This window comes from Somniosus microcephalus, chromosome 9 (genome assembly GCF_052327205.1).
Source record: "Somniosus microcephalus isolate GS21.2 chromosome 9, FLI_Smic_1.0, whole genome shotgun sequence".
NCBI lineage: Eukaryota > Metazoa > Chordata > Chondrichthyes > Squaliformes > Somniosidae > Somniosus > Somniosus microcephalus.
The window spans coordinates 25,362,222-25,381,680 of record NC_140995.1 but is presented as its reverse complement, the minus strand read 5'-3'; the positions used below and the strand labels follow the sequence as shown (position 1 = coordinate 25,381,680).

Here is a 19,459-nt window from a genome sequence, read left to right as displayed (position 1 = left end):
AAGTACTGGGAGGAAGGCAAATCATTATTTCTAGACTTAAGCTCATCATTCACAGCTAAGTGAAATTTTAACAAAATATACATTCATACCTTTCAGACCTGCATCACGTGTCCTCTCATGCTTCTTTTCTCGAATGAGACCAAGTCCAATTCTGTCACTCTTTCCTCATAACTTGATATTTTGAGTTCTTTGTCTACCCTTGTTACTCTGTGCTAAGCTCCCCAATGCATCAGTACCACGAAATTTGTTTTGCAAGTTACTGCTTATATCTTTTTCATTCAGTAGTATTCAGAAAGGCTTTTGTAAAGATTTATGTAAATCACGATTAGAGCAAGGTTAACTTTGAAGCAATGAGAAAGAAATTGATTGCAACATTGTAGGAGAAATTGTTTTTGGTAAATCTACAACAACAACTACTTGTATTTATATAGCGCCTTTAACGTAGTAAAACATCCCAATGCACTTCACAGGAGTATTAAAAGACAAAATATGTTGACACCAAGCCACATGAAGAGAAATTAGGGCAGGTGACCAAAAGCTTGGTCAAAGACGTAGGTTTTAAGGAGGAAAGAGGTGGAGAGGTTTAGGCAGGGAATTCCAGAGCTTAGGGCCTAGGCACAGAAGGCACGGCCATCAATGGTTGAGCGATTATAATCAGGGATGCTCAAGAGGGCAGAATCAGAGGAGCGCAACTATCTCGGGGTGGTGGGGGGGGGGCGGTGGTTGTGGGTCTGAAGGAGATTGCAGAGATAGGGAGGGGCAAGGCCATGGAGGGATTTGAAAACAAGGATGAGAATTTTGAAATCGAGGTGTAGCTTAACAGGGGAGCCAGTGTAGGTCAGCAAGCACAGGGGTGATGGGTGGATGGGACTTGGTGCGAGTTAGGACACGGGCAGCTGAGTTTTGGATCACCTCATGTTTACGTAGGGTAGAATGTGGGAGGCCAGCCAGGAGTGCATTGGAATAGTCAAGTCTAGAGGTAACAATGGCCTGGATGAGGGTTTCAGCAGCGGATGAGCTGAGGCAAGGGCGAAGACGGGCGATGTTAAGGAGGTGGAAAAGGCGGTCTTGGTTATGCTGCGGTCATGTGATCGGCAGCTCATTTCAGGGTCAAATATGACACCAAGGTTGCGAACAGTGTGGTTCAGCCTCAGACAGATGTTGGGGAGAGGGATGGAGTCAGTGGCTAGGGAACTGAGTTTGTGGCGGGGACCGAAAACAATGGCTTTAGTCTTCCCTATATTCAATTGGAGAAAATTTCTGCTCATCCAGAACTGGATATCAGACAAGCAGTCTGACAATTTCGAGACCGTGGAGGGGTGGAGAGAAGTGGTAGTGAGGTAGTGGGTGTCGTCTGCGTACATGTGGAAACTGACGCTGTGTTTTCGGGTGATGTCGCCAAGGGGCAGCATGTAGATGAGAAATAGGAAGGAGCCAAAGATAGATCCTTGGGGGACACCAGAGGTAACGATGCGGGAGCAGGAATAGAAGCCATTGCAGGTGATTCTCTGGCTACGATTAGATAGATAAGAATGGAACCAGGTGAATGCAATCCCACCCAGCTGGACGGCGGTGGAGAGGTGTTGGAGAAGGATGGAGTCATCGACTGTGTCAAAGGCTGCAGACAAGTCAAGAAGGACGAGGGGGCATAGTTTATCTTTGTCACAGTCACAAAGGATGTCGTTTCAGTACTGTGGCAAGGGTGGAAACCTGATTGGAGGGATTCAAATGTAGAATTGTGGGAAAGATGGGCACGGATTTGGGAGGCGACAACACGTTCAAGGACTTTGGAGAGAAAAGGGAGGTTGGAGATGGGGCGGCAGTTGGCAAGGACGGAGGGGTCAAGGGTTGGTTTTTTGAGGACGGGTGATGACGGCAAATTTGAGGGAGAGGGGGGACAGTACCTGAGGAGAGAGAACTGTTAACAATGTCAGCTAACATGGGAGCCAGAAAAGGAAGTTGGGTGGTCAGCAGTTTGGTGGGAATAGGGTCGAGGAGCAGGAAGTGGGTCTCGTGGACAAGATGAGCACGGCGAGGTCATGAGGGGAGATCGGAGAGAAACTAGAGAAAGATGTGAGTTCAGGGCTAGGGCGGGGGGTTGGTGGGGGACCTTAGAGGAAGCTTGGCCCGGTGGGCTAGGAGAAGGAAAGGAAGTGGCAGAGGCAGCTGAATGGATGGTCTCAATCTTGGAGACAAGTCCATGAGCTCCTCACACTTGTTGTCGGAGGTGAGGGTGGAGGAGACAGGGGAGAGGGGTTTAAGAAGACGTTCAGCAGTAGAGAATAGGAGCCAAGGTTTATCTTTGCATTCCAGAATGATTCTGGAATAGTGAGCAATTTTGGCAGACGAGAGCAGGACCCGATAATGCTTTATGTGGTCCAGCCAGATCTGGTGGTGAATGGCTAACCCAGTTGTCCGCCATATCCGTTCAAGGCTGCGTCCCTTGGAATCTATGGACCAACAGTGGAATCTATTAAAGAACGAACTTGATTTATATAGTGTCTGTCATGACCTCATGATGTCCCAAAGCGTTTCATAGGTAATGAAGTGCTTTTGTAATGTAGTCACTGTTGTAATGTAGGGAAACGTGGCAACCAAATTGGGCATAGTAAGGGCCCACAAACAGCAATGAGTTGACTGAGCAGATAATTTGTTTTAGTGATGTTAGTTGAGGGATAAATTGTGGCCAGGATACGAGAAGAACTTACCTGCTCTTCAAATAGTGCCATGGGATCTTTTACATCCAAAAGACAGCACCTCCAACAGTGCAGCACTCCCTCTACTACAATGAATTGCCAGTCTCATGCTCAAGTCTCTGGAATGGGAACCTTCTGACATGAAGGCGAGAACCTCAGGGTGCCCCAAAGCAGCCAATTAAGTACTTTTGAAGTGTAGTCGCTGGTAATGTAGGGGAATGCAGCAATCACTTTGCACAGCAAGGTCTCTCAACTTGAAGGAAGATGGCAAATTACAAAACAAGTATACAGGATAGTGTGGATTGAAACAGACTTTTTCTCGTGATTGAGTGGTGTTAGAACGAGGGTATATAGCTCTAAAATTGAATGCAAGAGATTTAGGACAGAGAGCAGAGGAAATTTATTTGCGCAGTGTGTTAGGAGGCTGTGGAATGCATTACTGAATTAGTGATTGAAGTGGAGATCATGTCAACTTAAGAGTAGCTTACATAGGCAGTTGAAGGAAAGGGGAATAAAGGGTTATGGAAACTGGGTAGCCACACAGGATTAGGCCTACTGTTGATGTGGAGGATAAACACCAACATGAACTGATGAGGCCAAACAACCATTTTTTTTGTTATAATATGCCCCTGAAAGGCAGAAAATGATTACTGGTGTGATGTAAGAATAATCTATGAATGTAGTTAGGATCTGTTTTAAAAGATTGATGTAATAATGAAGAAAAGTGAGGGGAAATGCAGACCGGAAGGAATATAGAAAGCAACAAAAGTAGAAACTAATGAAAATAAAGAAAGAAAAAATTTGCATTTACTGTACAGGAAACTCTCGTTTAAACGGCACCTAAATATCCGGAATTCTCTATTAACCGGCAAAATTCTCACTCCGAAAACAACACCTCAATAACCAGCAATGTTGCCGAGTCCGAGTCTCCCGCAGTGGCCGAGTTAGTCAGTTCTCCAAACTGCTACTACTTGGCTTCTTGGCGCTGTCGGAAGTCGGAACACCTCAATACCCATGTAACAGGAGTCTGACTCTCCCGCGCTGGCGGCAGTCTCTTCTGATCCGCCATTTTACAGGGGTACTGTGTGTCTCCCACGCTGCTGGTAGTCATTGCATTGCATTACCCTCAACTGGCAGTACTGTACTTAATCAAGCATCTTCCACCGTCCATTTAACACAACATTTTGTAGGTGAGTACCCAATTACTGTATACTGCACATTTCTTGATTTTTTAAATTTTTCTTTGTTAAAAATAGCCTCGGTAGATAATCCTCTCTGTCATCTGGAATTTTTGATCAACCGGCAACATGGCGGTCCCGTCGGTGCCGGATACCAAAGAGTTTCTTGTATATAGAACCTTTCACATCCTGAGGACGTCCCGAAGTGCTTTGCAGCCACTGAAGTACTTTGAAGTGTAGTCACTGTTGTTGTGTAGGCAAACACAGCAGCCACTTTGTATACAGTAACAAGCAAAGGTTTTTTAGGCATATGAAGAAAGAGAGGTAAAGAAGGACGTGGGCCCAAAATAAACAGATTTTAAGTACAGTGGTAGAGGATAAAGACATGGCAGCACCACTAAATTAATTTGGTCTTCATAGTGGAAAAGCAGAATATGATACCATAAGTACAGGAATGACTAGCGATTAGGGGGAAAACAGAAAGATTACAATGGATAAAGTAATGGGATTGAATCATAGAATCATCCAATGCAATCTGCCAATTATGTATTCTGCCAACCTACAAAATCTTCTGTGGTACATCACAGAATCATGGAAAGTTACAGTACAAAAATAACCTGTCTGGCCCATCAAGTCTGCGCCATGCTGATTTCTGCACGTACCACCTAGTCTTACCCCATTTTCCTGCTCAGTCACCATACACTTTAATAGTTTTCTTTTTCAAGCAGCTAGTTAACCCCCTTGCTTTTTTAGAGAATCTATGGAGTCTGCTTCAACAATGGTTTGTGGCAGAGAATTCCAAATTCTGACACCTTTGATCATAAATTTCTCATCATATGAAACAGTGAAAATAGGTGAGGGAAATGGGAATCCATTAGTTACAATCTTCCAAAGCTCACTAAATTTAGGGACACTGCCAGAGTGTTGGAAGGTTGCAAACATTGCACCATTTTTCAAAAAAGGGAAGGAGAGAGATTAGTATGGAATGGTAATTGGTCTTTCCCATGGATTGGTGCAGCAGTCTCAGCTTTTCATTCAATATAAATGATCTGGAATTGGGAATAGAGCGGAGTATATCCATGTTTGTAGATGATAGAGTGAATGGTGAAAAAGCGAGCAGTAAACTGCAAAAAGCCACAGGTCGATTGTGAATAGGCCAAATGATAGCAGATGTCATTTAACATTGAGGCAATATAGTTTGGATGTAAAAATAACAGAAGGGACTACAATTTAAATGGGAAACACTAGATGGGGTAGACGAGCAAAGGGATTTAGGGTTTCAGCTACATATAAATTGTTAAAAGCTAACTGCAAAAAGTGATCAAAAAAACTTCTCGAGATATATAGAATACTAGCTGGGGGGGCCCCGGCATTGCCAGGGCTGTTTTGGGCTGGGCAGTTTAAATCGAGTCCCAGGCTTTGGGGCCTGTCTGTCTGTCCCTGTGTGAATCTGCTGCCGGGCAACGTTTTAAATCGAGTCCCAGGCTTTGGGGCCTGTCTCTGTGTCCCTGTGTGAATCTGCTGCCGGGCAACATTTCTACCTTTTAATAGCTTCAAAGATGAAAGTGAAAGTACTTATAAAATGTTTTTGGTAAATGTGATGTTATTTTTAAAAGAGATACTAACTTTTTCGAAGCTGGATTAGCAGATTTTGAGCTGGAAGTAGTGAAGCAATGGCTGCCCGATGCCTGAGTTGAAAAGCATTAGTCCCACCCACAGACGCAGTGATTGGCCAACCATCAGGTGACTGAACTGTAGGATTGGTCAATCGTGACGGCACAGGATTGGTCGACCTTGACGTCAGTCAATCAATGCTATTAGCAGATAATGAGTTTAATTTTGAAGGTTTTTTGCATAACGCGCGAACAATTTTAGTCCGACCGAAAAGTAAATACGCTTATGACGGTTCTGGAATCGTCAGCTTTCTTTCGACGTAACGCACGTGTAGGTACGCTCTATAACTTTCGAGTTTATTCAAGACAGACAGACAGACGGAATGACTGCAGTTGGTGTATTGCGTTCAGTTTTAGGCACCCTGATTTAAGAAAGATCTACTGGTCATGGAGAAAGTCCAGCGATGGTTCACCGGGGTGATAAAGGGATTTAGCTATTATGAGACACTAGGTAGACTTTTGTTATATTCCACAGAGATAAGGAGGTTAAGGAGTGATCTGACTGAAGAATTTGAAATAATGAAGGGAATTCAGTGGTTAGATAGAAATTGACTCTTCTGTCTGGTGGGGAATCTAAACAAAAGGATATAATCTTAAAATTATAACCAGAAACAAAATTCAAACAAAAGGCCGTTAAATTGGAGATTTGCTAATGTCACTCCATTATTTAAGAAGGGTGGGAGAGAGAAATTGGGTAACTACAGGCCTGCCAGTTTAACGTCAGCTGTGTGGAGTGAGCACTTGAACAAATGTGAGTTGATGAGAGAGCAACATGGCTTTGTTAAGGGCAAGGATGTTTAATCTGGTTGAAGTTTTTGAGGAGATCACTAATAAGGGAGAGTCTGTGAATACTGTATTTATGGACTTCCAGGAGGTATTTGATATAGTTAAACACGAGATTATTAACAAAAAATAAGAGCGCACGGAATTGACCTCTTGACATGGGTTGGAAATTGGTTGGGTGACAAGAGATGGAGTGGGAATAAAGGATACTTACTCTGGCGGGGTGTGGCAAGTAGTATTCCCCAGGGATCTGCTCTGGGGCCTCAACTTTTCACCATATTTATTAATGACTTGGATAAAGGAGAGAGAGAGTTCTGTATCCAAGTTTGCAGCTGACACTAAGTTAGGAGGAACAGTAAGTAGTACAGATGGGAGCAGGAAGTTTCAAAGGGACATAGACAGATTAAGTGAACGGGTAAAGCTATAGCAGACAGAGTTCAATGTGGGGAAATGTGAAGTCATCTGCTTTGGACCCAAGAAAGATAAATTGGAGTATTTTCTAAATGGTGAGAAACTAGTAACTGTAGTGAAGCAGAGAGATTTGGGAGTCTAAGTACACAAATCATAAAAAGCTAGTAGACAGGTACAAAAAACAACCAAAAAGGGAGGCTTGATCACAGAGGGGAGGAAGTTATGCTTCAGCTGTGTAGAGCCTTGGTCAGACCACATTTGGAGTACTGCATTCATTTTGGGCATCACACCTCAGGAAGGCCTTGGAGAGGGTGCAGTACCGGTTCACCAGAATTATACGGGGACTTAGAGAGTTAAATTATGAGGACTGGTTGCATAAACTTGGCTTGTACTCCCTTAAGTATAGAAGATTGAGAGGTGTTTAAAATGTTAAAAGGATTTGATAGGATCGATACAGAGAAACTACTTCCTCTGGTTGGGGAATCGCGAACAAGAGGGCATAATCTTAAAATTAGAGTTGGGGCATTCAGGAACTAAATCTGGAAGCACTTTTTCACACAAAGGGTAGTAGAAATCTGGAACACTCTGCTCCAAAGGCTGTGGATGCTAAGATAATTGGAGCTTTCAAGACTAAGATAGGTTTTTATTAGGTAAGGGTATCAAAGGATATGGCGCAAAAATGAGTAAATGGAGTTGAGGTGTAGGTCAGTCATGATCTAATTGAATAGCGGAGCAAGTGTGAGGGGCTGAATGGCCTACTCCTGTACCTAGGTTCCTGTTTAGAATACAATGCTAAGAATACCATGAACACAGAACCAATTGAGCTGTTTAAAAGGGAGATAATCACTCGAGAACTCGGGGTGTTGAGCAATATCAGGAAAGGATGTAGAATTAGGATCCAAAGTTGAAGAGCTGTTATGGGTAACAAACTGGCAGAACATGTTTGGGCCAAATGGCCTACTCCTGTTCCTATCTAAGAACATTAATTGTAGCAATTCGGGGTAGTACGTCTTATTTGTTTACTCATGTGCTGTGTTGTAGAGTGCAAGGACATATCCTGATTTCTTAGAAGTACTGCAACAAGAAAGGTGCCTACTATTTGCTTGGTGCTTCATAGAAAGGAAGGAAAATCAGAAAGGAACTCCAGCCAATCTTGCATGCCTCTTTATGGACAGTTACTGAATGCCATGATAGAGGCCAAGAAATGAGTTGCTTCATTATCCTCGGAATATATTTGGCAAAATAAATTGCAGACGGTGATTCTCCTTGCGCCTCAATATAAGGCGGGCACTACCTTTTTCATGTTTCACACCTGAGGTCTCCTTGCCCTTGTTGGGTTATAGCTGGCTGCTGTTGGTGTAGATTCTGTCATTTTCTTCTGGTTCTTGAAAGGGGCTTTGCTCGTCCTTTGTCGAATAGCCAGGCGCAACTTCATGTTGTCACTTGGCAGTTTCTCCCATCTATTAAGGTTGCTGGACCAGGATAGGTTCTGATTCAGTGTGACTTGTTTCTTTTAATCACCTGGGTCCTGTTTACCATAAAGGACTCACTTTTTTCAGCCTGTCCTTGCACAATCTGATAGCATGGCTTGTTCCTCTCACCTCTGGCCTGTGCCTTAGTCATCTTCCAGCTTAATAGTTTTGATACCACAAGCCTGTGCATGAGTAAAACCTTTGCTCAGAAATTTGTCCTTCCACTTAATCATCATCATCATGATGGTATAAAAATGCTGTAGATGGAATTTACCAAGTTCATGGAGTGGCTTCAGTAGTGGCTTCACATTTCACAGTTGTGAAGAATGGTGCATATGACTGCAGCATTATATCCCCTTTGAGTTAGTCTTGAGTCAAAATCCATGCTGTTTCCAGATTGATCCAAGTACTAAACTGCCATTTTGATTTGTGACAACACCTCTTAGTTGGTGAGCATGGTGTTGGACAGCACACAGAGTGTGTGAATTGCTTCACAGAATTTAGAATGGATTCCTTTATGAAGATGGATGGTTGATGACAACTTAGAAGATGTTAGATGAAACTTTGGGCCAAAATTTACTGTAGCAGGGCATCTAACGGTGTCTGCTGTCTGTTAGACTTGCCCCTGTAACCTTCAGCTCAAAAAACTTGGCCCACAAAGTTGCTGAAAATGTGAGCTGATAATAGCACAGCGAGGGAAACCGCACCTGGGACCTTGGTGAATGGGGCAGCCAACAGGGTATCTTCTTACCCAATGAGATTTAAGGATTGGGAAATAAACACAGAAGGACTGAGAATGAAAGTGAATTAAAGGGGGTGAATTCAATGTCAAATCAGGTACAGAAAGAGAAATAAAGAGATGGAGGAAAATGAGACAGAAAGGAAACGAAAATTTAAAACTTGCCGTATTTTAAAATCTTCCTGAAAAATTCTAAACCTGAAGGAATGAGACTCCGTGCTTGTAATAGTTAATTTCCGGTGCCAGAGAGGTTCATTGGCAGTCATTAACATTGATCATGTTGTTAAAAGGGTACTTGCTCTTATAATGACAAGATTTAACTTTCTGTAGTGAATTTAATGGGCAAATACAGCAAGTTCCAAAAAAAAATGTGGGGAAGTTAAGGGCAAGATGTACTTTTTGCAAAGCTAACTGAGGAGCGGTGTAACTCAGACAGCAACTTTTGGTTATTCACATTTAACTGTGCATCTGCTCCTCGCCTGAAGTTGCTGTACCATTTCCCCATAAATAACGGTGAGCGCCATTAGCCTTGCTTTAACTTTGACAGCAAATTCTGGCCCATTTTTTCTGCCTTGGTGAAGCAGATTGTTTTCAAAGCTTCAGGCTATTATTGCATGCCTTTAGTTATCTGCTGCCGTGTCATTTCTGAATTGGATACTAGTACATAATTAGCAAGCAGAAACTTGCTGATTAGTACTTCTATCACTGTGAAAGATGATAATCTGGCCAGATTGAATAGTTCACTATTGTGGATTCGTTTCTGCACCTCTTCCATTGAGTCACTGGCAGCCTCATTTGGCATAGCTACATAGACCAAACAAAAAAGCCTTAGTGCCAGGTTAGTGTCTTCCTTGGCTCTGTTGGCAGTGGTTAATGATGTTGATATTTCTCAGTCAGTACTCACTCATACCATCATGCAGTTATGATTATGATAAGTGTATCAAATGCATGTGAGTTCAGTGAAAACTCAGTTAAAACAAAGTACAGGAAACTTTTTTTTATCCGGCACCAACGGGACCGGCGTGGTGCCGGTTGATCAAAAAGTCCGGATTACAGAGAGGTATATTTACCAAGGCACGAGAGCCCTGTACATGGCCACAGGTGCAGGAGCCCCGGTTACACGGCACTTGTGCAGGAGTCCCGGTTACACGGCCACTGGTGCAGGAACCCCGGTTACACGGCCACAGATCCAGGAACCCTGGTTACACGGCCACTAATATATAGTAAAACTTAACTGAACCTACTCCTGAATTTTGCCAGTTAAGAGAGATTTCCGGATATTTAGGTGCCAGTTAAAAGAGAGTTTCCCGTACTCTATACCAAGATTGGCTCAGTAGCATCACAGCTGGCTGAGTCCTGAAGGACACAGCTGCCAGTCTGGGCTTGCGGCTTGTGGTGAGAGAACCAACACGAGGGAGAAACCTCCTTGACCTTGTCCTCGCCAATCTACCGGTCGCAGATGCACCTGTCCATGACAGTATTAGTAGGAGTGACCACCACACAGTCCTTGCGGAGACCAAGTCCCGTCTTCACACTGAGGACACCTTCCATCATTTTACTCCCATCATGCTAAATGGGATAGATTTAGAACAGATCTAGCATCTCAGAACTGGGCACCCATTAGGCGGAGTGGGCTATCAAAAGCATCAGAATTGTATTCCACCACAATCTGTAACCTCATGGCCCGACATATCCCTCACTCTACCATTCCCATCAAACGAGGCATACTTAAAAATTAGGTGCCAACCTGGTTAACCTGCAGCACTGGACTAAATGCATGCCAAACAGTGGAAGCAGCATGCTATAGACAGAGCCAAGTGATCCCACAACCAACGGATCAGATCGAAGCTCTGCAGTCCTGCCAAGCCCAGTCATTAATGATGACAGTTAAACAGCTGATGGGAGGAGGAGGCTCCATGAACATCCCCATCCTCAATAATGGCAGAGCCCAGCATGTGAATGCAAAAGAAAGGATGAAGTGTTCGCAACCATCTTCAGCCAGAAGTGTAGAGTGGGTCCTGGCAACATCCTGGCTGTCGTGTTGAAGACATGTGCTCCAGAATTAGCTGCACCTCTAGCCAAGCTGTTCCAGTATAGCTACAACACTGGCATCTACCTGACAATGTAGAAAACTGCTTAGGTATGCCTGTCCACAAAACGCAGGTCAAATCCAATCCAGCAAATTACCCCCCATCAGCCTACTCTGAATCATCAGCATAGTGATGGGAGGTGTCATCAACAGTGCTGTCAAGTGGCACTTACCAATAACCTGCTAACCACTGACCAGTTTGGGTTCCACCAGGATCACTTGGCTCCAGACCTCATTACAGCCTTGGTCCAAACATGGACAAAAGAGCTGAATTCCAGAGATGAGGGGAGAGTGACTGCCCCTGACATCCAGGTAGCATTTGACTGAGTGTGGCACCAAGGAACCCTAGTAAAATTGAAGTCAGTGGGAATCGGGGAAAACCCTTCAATGGCTGGTGTCATACCTCGCACAAAGGAAGATGGTTGTGGATGTTGGAGGCCAATCATCTCAGCCCCACGACATGGTTGCAGGAGTTCCTCAGGACAGTGTTGTAGGCTGAACTACCTTCAGCTGCTTATCAATGACCTTCCCTCCATCATAAGGTCAGAGTGAAGATGTTTGCCGATGATTGCACAGTATTCAGTTCTATTCACAATTCCTCAGATCATGAAGAAGCCCGTGTTCACATGCTGCAAGACCTGGACAACATCCAGGCTTGAGCTGATAAGTGGCAAGTAACACTCACGTCACACAAGGGCCAGGCAATGACCATCTCCAACAAGAGAGAGTCTAATCACCTCCCCTTGACATTGAATGGCATTACTATCATTGAAGCCCCCACCATCAATGGCCTGGGGGGTCAGCATTGACCAGCAACTTAACTCGACCAGCCACATAAATACAGTGGCTACAAGAGCAGGTCAGAGGCTGGGTATTCTGTGGCGAGTGACTCATCTGACTCTCCAAAGCTTTTCCACCACCTACAAGGCACAAGTCAAGAGTGTGATCCAATACTCCCCACTTGCCTTGATGAGTACAGCTCCAAAAACACTGAAGAAGCTCGACACCATCCAGAACAAAGCAGCCCACTTGATCAGCACCCCATCAACCACCGTAAACATTCACTCCCTTCACCACCGGTGCACCGTGGCTGCAGTGTGTACCATCTACAAGATGCGCTGCAGCAACTCGCCAAGGCTTCTTCGATAGCACCTCCCAAACCCGCAACTTCTATCACCTAGAAGGCCAAGGGCAGCGGGCGCATGGGTCGGGGACACCACCACCTCCAAGTTCCCTTCCAGTTACACGCCATCCTGACTTGGAAATGTGTCGCTTTTCCTTATTCGTCGCTGGGTGAAAATCCTGGAACTCCCTCCCTAACAGCACTGTGGGAGTACCTTCACCACACAGACTGCAGTGGTTCCAGAGGTCGGCTCGCCACCACCTTCTCAAGTGCAATTAAGGATGTGCAATAAATGTTGGCCTTGCCAGCGACACCCACATCCCATGAATGAATAAAAAAAACTTTCTTAAATTTAAATTACAATAAATACATGTATGGTACCTTACTCATGATTACAAACAGAAAGTGGTAGTATTATTAGAAACTGATAAAGTATGCAGCAATGTACATCATTATATGTGAAAGTACGTACTTGTATAACATTAAACTGTTGTTATAAGCAAATTGTAACAAAATCTTTGACCACGATCTGCAGTTCCATTTCTTGCAAAATCCATGATGTAATTGTGCTTATCAGTGTGATCAGGAATGATTATGGGCTAAAAGAGTTTATACTGGTTTTCTTTATTTTTCTAGCCAAGCAGAACACTAGTCATGACGAGCATGCCTTCAGAGTAAGTGCAAAATTTCTTTTTATTTTGATTTTCCCTGAACCTTAAAAAAAAACCTTTAACCTTTGAAAGCTGGCAGCTATATGCTGTGGTATGTCCAGGGAGAAGCTAGATTTAACATATGATAAAGAATGCATTATGCTTAGTTGAAAAAGATGTGTAAGGAACCTTGCTAAAGCGGTAGTGAATTGTTTGGTTCTTACTTTAACAGTAGTTGCCTGTAGAGTGTATAACTTGTGTATAAATTCATCACCAATATCACTGCTTTGAAATTGTTATAATGCAAGAAACCAGAAATGAAACAAAAGATAACTCTTCAAAACCTTTTATATGAAAAGCCGTAAGCCATCCCATTTTGTATATTTAAATGCAACTTCAAATTTAAGGCATTCCTGGTTGTTTTTCTCTTTCCTCCCCCAAATTCCTCTTGAAGGCAGTGATTCCTGGTTCAGTAAGTGGAACCGATACAAGCAGTACGCTATACACTTGGTTTTGGCAAAGTTGATGTTGAATCCCAACTTCTATAGATCGCCAACGAGTTCCTTTGTCATCATGTTTTTTAAGTTGATGAACTAAGTTTAAAGGCCAAGGTTTGCAGGACACCATCAAGGTTGTAAAGAATAAGTCATGAAGCAGTGATAAGATGATGCCAAGCTTGGTTTTAAAAGTCTTCAGATTTTAGAACTTGCATAGTGTTATAAATCTCATCATAAAGAAACTACTCATGAAATAACACTGGACGGCCAGCTGGTGGCGCCGTCCAAGGAGTATAAATACTCGGGCGTGGGCCCAGCTTGTCCAGGGGCATTTTGTAAGACAGGAACTAGTGAAGTACAACTAGATCTCCATGTTTTGAAACAAGTTGATTGAAGTCTTGCTTTATACTCAAACCAAGTGCGTAGTGAGTTTTATTACGTCACATAGTTTAATTTCTGGGTAAGCGTGACCAAAAGTTGAAGACTTGTGATCGCTCATTTTCAGCACAGGGGAAGGATGACTTTGTAGCATAACGATGGCCACCAAGGATCCAGCGAGAATGGCAACATCACCTGCACATTCCCAATTTTTAAAGTTTTAACCTACCCATGCACATTCACGCAAACTGCCTTCAGTGCCCGTTTCCCAATTCTTGATATGGTCTATGATCTATCGAGCATGGTGTGAGACCAGATGCAACCTGTTTCAGTTTGAATCATTCTGATATGCCTTTCAATCCCGACACACACCCTTGTACATCTCCTTTTCCAGGCACTCCATCGAGATCCAACAGTTCCAAGACATCATCTCCCCACACTGAATCGGATATTTGCTTCAGTCCACAAAACATACCAATAGACCTTTCTTATCATCCCAATGCTGTTCCATCATTTATCTGTGTAAAGATCTGGTCAGCAGTTACATGTTTTAAAGCAACACTGGTTTCCCCCCCACCCCCCCCCCCCCCCCCCCCAGCCTTCCATTTGACATTCCTGTATCCTATTCAGGAATTCTGCAGCAGAAACTTTTTCGGGCACACTGATCAAACTAATGCATCTCAGTTAATACATTCCACTCTGTCCTCCTTATATGATGAAATTATTTGTGCTAGATTCCAAACCTGAGTTACTTGCTCTGTTCTCCAGAACCCATTTATCATAGCCAGTCCTCCTGGTTCCCCATATTTAAGTACTTCAGCAGCAGCATTCTGTGCACCAAAAGCATTTGTTCTGTAGATGACTCAACCCCTCTCCAGCTTTCTTGTTAAGTCAACCAGCTGTCTGATTAGCCTTCTCATCTAATGTGAGTCATCGTCTGAACATCATGAACTGATATATTTGTTTGAATTCCTGTAATCGGTGCTGTCAGACATGCAAGATACATTGCTTCTTGCATTCTTCTTTCCCATCCAATTCCTATATTCAATCAGCCATTCTTATCTTTATGAAGGATTTAAGACTGTTTTAAATGCTTTATTTGGAAGTCTGGTGCACACTTTCACAAATTTCTTTGCTGACTCCGGACTTCTCCAACTCTTTTTGTAGGCTCCGGGGCGTGCTACCTCTCTTACAATCTCTTCTCCAATCTGCCTTGCCCATCTATGTCTGATCACTGGACTGGCTACCTCCACTCATTAGCTCCTCCTGTATAGACTTTCTTGCTATGCCTAATTCACCGCCTCTTGTTTATGTAAGCTCTGGTTTATCCTGCATTTGCCCACATTTGCATATTGGTTGCTATCTGAACCCAAGACCACCTCAATCGACCTTCCTCCAGCCCTGTTATGTGCTCTCTTCCTGCCCCATGTCCTCCTGCCTCCTAGCACACCCCATTTAACATGTTCCCATTGACCTCCACCTCATTTTCTAAAGATCCCAGCCAACCTTTCCCCCTGCTCCCACCCCAGAGTTGAAATATGTGGTCTCCCCATGTTGTGCATTTCTGCACCCTCTGCCTGGCTCTCTCGAGCAGCAACCTCAACTTTCTCACCTCTAACATCAACTGTGAGCATCTCATCAATTTCTTTGTCTCAAGATTGAGACCAGATGTCTTGGGCACCGCTCCCCCCAGTCACCCCACCCACTACCACCGATCATCTCCTAACCTTCGTGTTCCCGTCATTTTTCAGGCTCTCTCCTATCTCAACCCACAATCTTATCTCTTCTATGAAACCTGCTTGTGGATCCTGATCCCCTCACCACCTACTCCTAACCACTTAACTAAATTTCTGGCCCATTGCTTGCCAAAACTGTAAATAGATCCCTCTGTTCAGTCACTGTCCCTCATCCGATCATCGTCCCCTCGTCAAGAAGCCCACCATTGTCTATTGGTTCCCTCCAGCCATTACCCAATCTCTAACCTCCCCTTCTTTTCCATGATCCTTGAATGTGTCATTCCCTTTCAATTGTGTGCACATTCCTTGGTTGATTCTCTTCAGTTTGATTTCTACCTTGCTCACAGCACGAAACTGCCCTGGTTAAAGTCACCAGTGATATTCTCTGTGACGGTAACCATACACTTTATTGCTCCGTGATCTGGTTGCCTGCTCTGCAACATTTGACACAATCCATTGTGCCAGTCTCTTCCACTGCTTCCTCCACATGGTCCAGCTCAGTGGGACTGCCTTGCATCATTCCACTCTTAACTGTCCCAATGTAGTCAGTGCATCTCCAGCAGTGACTCCTTCCATTTCCTCATCTATGTGGTGCCCCTCAGTGACATCATCCATAGACACTGAGTCAGCTTCTATATTTGAGTCATAATTTACAGCAGCTTATCATTGAGAAGACCGAAGCCATTGTTTTCAGCCACTATTACAACCTCCATTCCCTTGACACTGATTACACCCAATCCCCGCCACACACTCAGGCTGACTCAGTCTGTTCACAGCCTTGGAGTGCTATTTGACCCTGAGCTGAGCTTTAAGGCCACATCCTATCCATCATGAAGACTGCTTACTTTTACCACTGTAGCATTGCTTACCGCAGTCATTACCACTGCCCTACCACCACTGAAACCCTTATCGATGCATTTGTCAACTATTCCAACACTCTCCATGCTGGTCTCCCAATCTTCACCCTCCGTGAACAATGTTAAAAGCTCTTTACATACATCCTGTGCCACATTAAGTCCCACTCCCTGATTTGTTCCCACATCAATGACCAACACTAGCCCTTCATCATACAATTTTACAGCACAGAAGGTCATTCGGTGCATCGTGTCTTTGAAAGAGCTCTCCAATTAGTCCCACTCCCCGGCTCTTTCCCCATAGCTCTGTAAATGTCTCCTTTTAAAGTGTTTATCCAATTCCTTTTTAAAAGTTATTATTGAATCTGCTTCCACCATCTTTTCAGGTAGTGCATTCCAGATCTTAATTCCCTGCATAAAAAAAACTTTCCTGATTTCCCTTGGATCTATTGCCAATGATCTTAAATTTCTGTCCTCTGGTTACTGACCCTCCTGCCAGTGGAAACAGTTTCTCCCTATCTCCTCTATCAAAATCCCTCATAATATTGAACACCTTTATCAAATCTACCCTTAATCTTCACTGCTTCTAAAGTATGAAATTCAAAATCCTTTCCCTCATCTATAAATTCCTGATGAAGTGCAAGGCAAAATATTGATCTGTAAAACTGCATTCATAAATATTGTTAAAACAGGCAGCAGTAACTTAGTTTGTGTGCCTTTTAAATGATATATCTTTGACTATTTACCAATTTGATATTGTGGCAGGCAGTAATGGCCTTGATGAAACCACCTCTCATGTCTAACTAATAGTAGTTGTATTGACCACATCTGGCTCCTGTGCCTAATTTTGTGTGCAAGAGAGAGAGAACGAAATGTGCATGCAACAGCATAACTTTCAATTCACCATAAGCAATGCTGCAGGAGATCTGCTATTATATATAATTTCATTTGTGCGTCTCAGACTTCAGACATAACACTTCAAACTGTCAAAAGCACAAAAAAGGCAGTACAGTAATTTCATGCTTGTTTCTTTTGATGTGCAGGTAGGAATTTACAAATACCTACCAAACTTATTTCACCAATAGCAATTAACTTCTTGGTCACAGAATTTATAGCAATTAAATGTATGGCCTTAAAGGGACAAAGCATTTAAAACATAGCTGCACCTTATTAGAGTCGTATATTGTGCATTTCATGGTATAATGTCCCTGCCACTATAAAACAACATATCATTGGACTTGTCATGCATAATGCCAAGGGAAATTTGTTGGTAGAGTTTTATTTTTGTTAATGTACATTTTTTTAAATTAAAGTGTATGTTTTTAAAATTTGAGACTGTTTGCATGCACTATGCTTTGTTATATTCTTAAACTCCCTTCGATTAGGTCCCATTGGCCTGTGAAAACTGCTCTTAAAATTTTTTTCTACTTTGAGAATGTATTACTTGAAATGTTTTGTATGTTTTCTTAACAGGAATCAGATCATTGTGATTCAAATTGTGAAGCGGCTAGGTGGCTTTCTGTTCTCGGACCATGTGAGTGAAACAACAACTCATGTCGTAGCGGGACGCCCACGGCGTACTTTGAACGTTTTGTTTGGAATTGCCCGAGGGTGCTGGATTTTGTCCTTTGACTGGGTAGGTTAACCTTGAATCACCCGTTTGTAAAGTTCGCTTCAGTGTATTGTGCCAAATCCATCCATACAGAAAGGACAAAAGAAATCAACAAGAAAAGGCTCATTTGAATTAGCACCTCTGTTCCTTTATAAATCTTGACCACTGAATCAATTGTCATCTTTATGCTGTTGTTCTAGATTTAATTCCCCTTTGAGTTCCGATTTCTAATTTGTACTTTCTCAACATAGACTGTTATATCCTTCTGTAAATATTGTAATCTAAATGTGATATTGTACATGTTCAGTATTACCTATTCCAATGTCCTTGATAGTCACCCTAAAAATATATTTACCTGTTTCATTACACTCCCAAGATAGTGTCGATTCCCTTCAATGTTTCTTTGCTATTTTTTTCATGTGCAGCTATTTGAAGTTTTCTTTCTCCTCTACTACCTCCCCTGAACTACTCCTAAGTATTGCCAGATTAAATTTGTATAGTCTTGCATTTTGAACATTAGAAGCCATTTACCTTCCCTTCTGCCACACAATATGGCTTCCCAATTATTCTATTGGTTAACTGTGGTACCTTTATAATTAAACCGGTACACTTTCTTATGTTTCGCAGTTTTGATATTTTGCTCATTTCCCCCTGTTCTGACTCCTGTTGACGATTATGAATAGAAGGTTTCTGAGATGCTCTACTAGTACCTCTTCCCAACCTGGCAATTTCTCATTTTGAATAATCTGGCTTTCCTCATTTAACCATTTTTTGTCCAGTTTATTTAATCCTTAATTCTATTTTCCCATAACTTCTCAAGTTTCCTACGAAGCACCTTCTGAAACATTTAGAAATCCAAATATTGCCATTACCTTTTCAGAATTGATGGGCAACTATGGATTATTAAATTAATCTGTAATTTGAAATGGTTATGCTGTACATATTCTTTAAAATACAAGGTATGGTTTTGTATGATTTGAATTAGATCATGGTGTTGAAAAATGATTAGCTCGCAGAATTAGATTGCCCTGCACGATGTAAAAGAACTCTGGCTTTAGCATAATGGTAAAGTTACCCCTGTCTGAAACTAATTGGTGCCAGTAGAGGGCATAGTTTCCAAAATTAAGTAAGGGCCAGAATTTGCTGTAGCAGGGTGTAATGTATACAACATTGAAGGGACTACTTTGTATTGCGGATGTATATCCTTAGTTGCGAGCGTATATAACAGACGCGTATCGATTTGTATAGTCAATGCCGAAGTTCCAGTTAACCAGTAAAGATCACTTGAAGTTACTCTCAGGTCTCTGCTGCTTTATTATTTTATGTAGTTGTGTATAGCGGTACAAACAACAAATTGGCGACGAGAATTATGAACCTACTTCTTCCTATTCTGGCATCGCATCCAGAGGACACCGAAATTTGGAAGAAAGGAGCGAGAAGGTAGAGAAAATGGAGCACGCTTGCTAAGCTAGGCAGGGGATACGTAAGTCAAGTGAAAAGTGCACAGGACTTGCATGACGCTAGCTAACTAGTAAAGAAAGAAAAACGGGTTTGGAAAAAAAATGGCG

At 42.8% G+C, this 19,459-nt stretch overlaps 1 protein-coding gene across 1 annotated transcript in view; it reads left to right on the top strand.

Annotated features, from left to right (window-relative positions):
• mcph1 (microcephalin 1) overlaps positions 1 to 19,459 on the top strand; it is a 378,761-nt gene that overhangs the window by 124,539 nt on the left and 234,763 nt on the right. The window contains exons 11-12 of the mRNA XM_085996458.1: positions 12,801 to 12,838; positions 17,753 to 17,915. Coding sequence (XP_085852584.1) covers positions 12,801 to 12,838; positions 17,753 to 17,915 — 201 coding nt within the window. The remainder of the gene's footprint in view (positions 1 to 12,800; positions 12,839 to 17,752; positions 17,916 to 19,459) is intronic.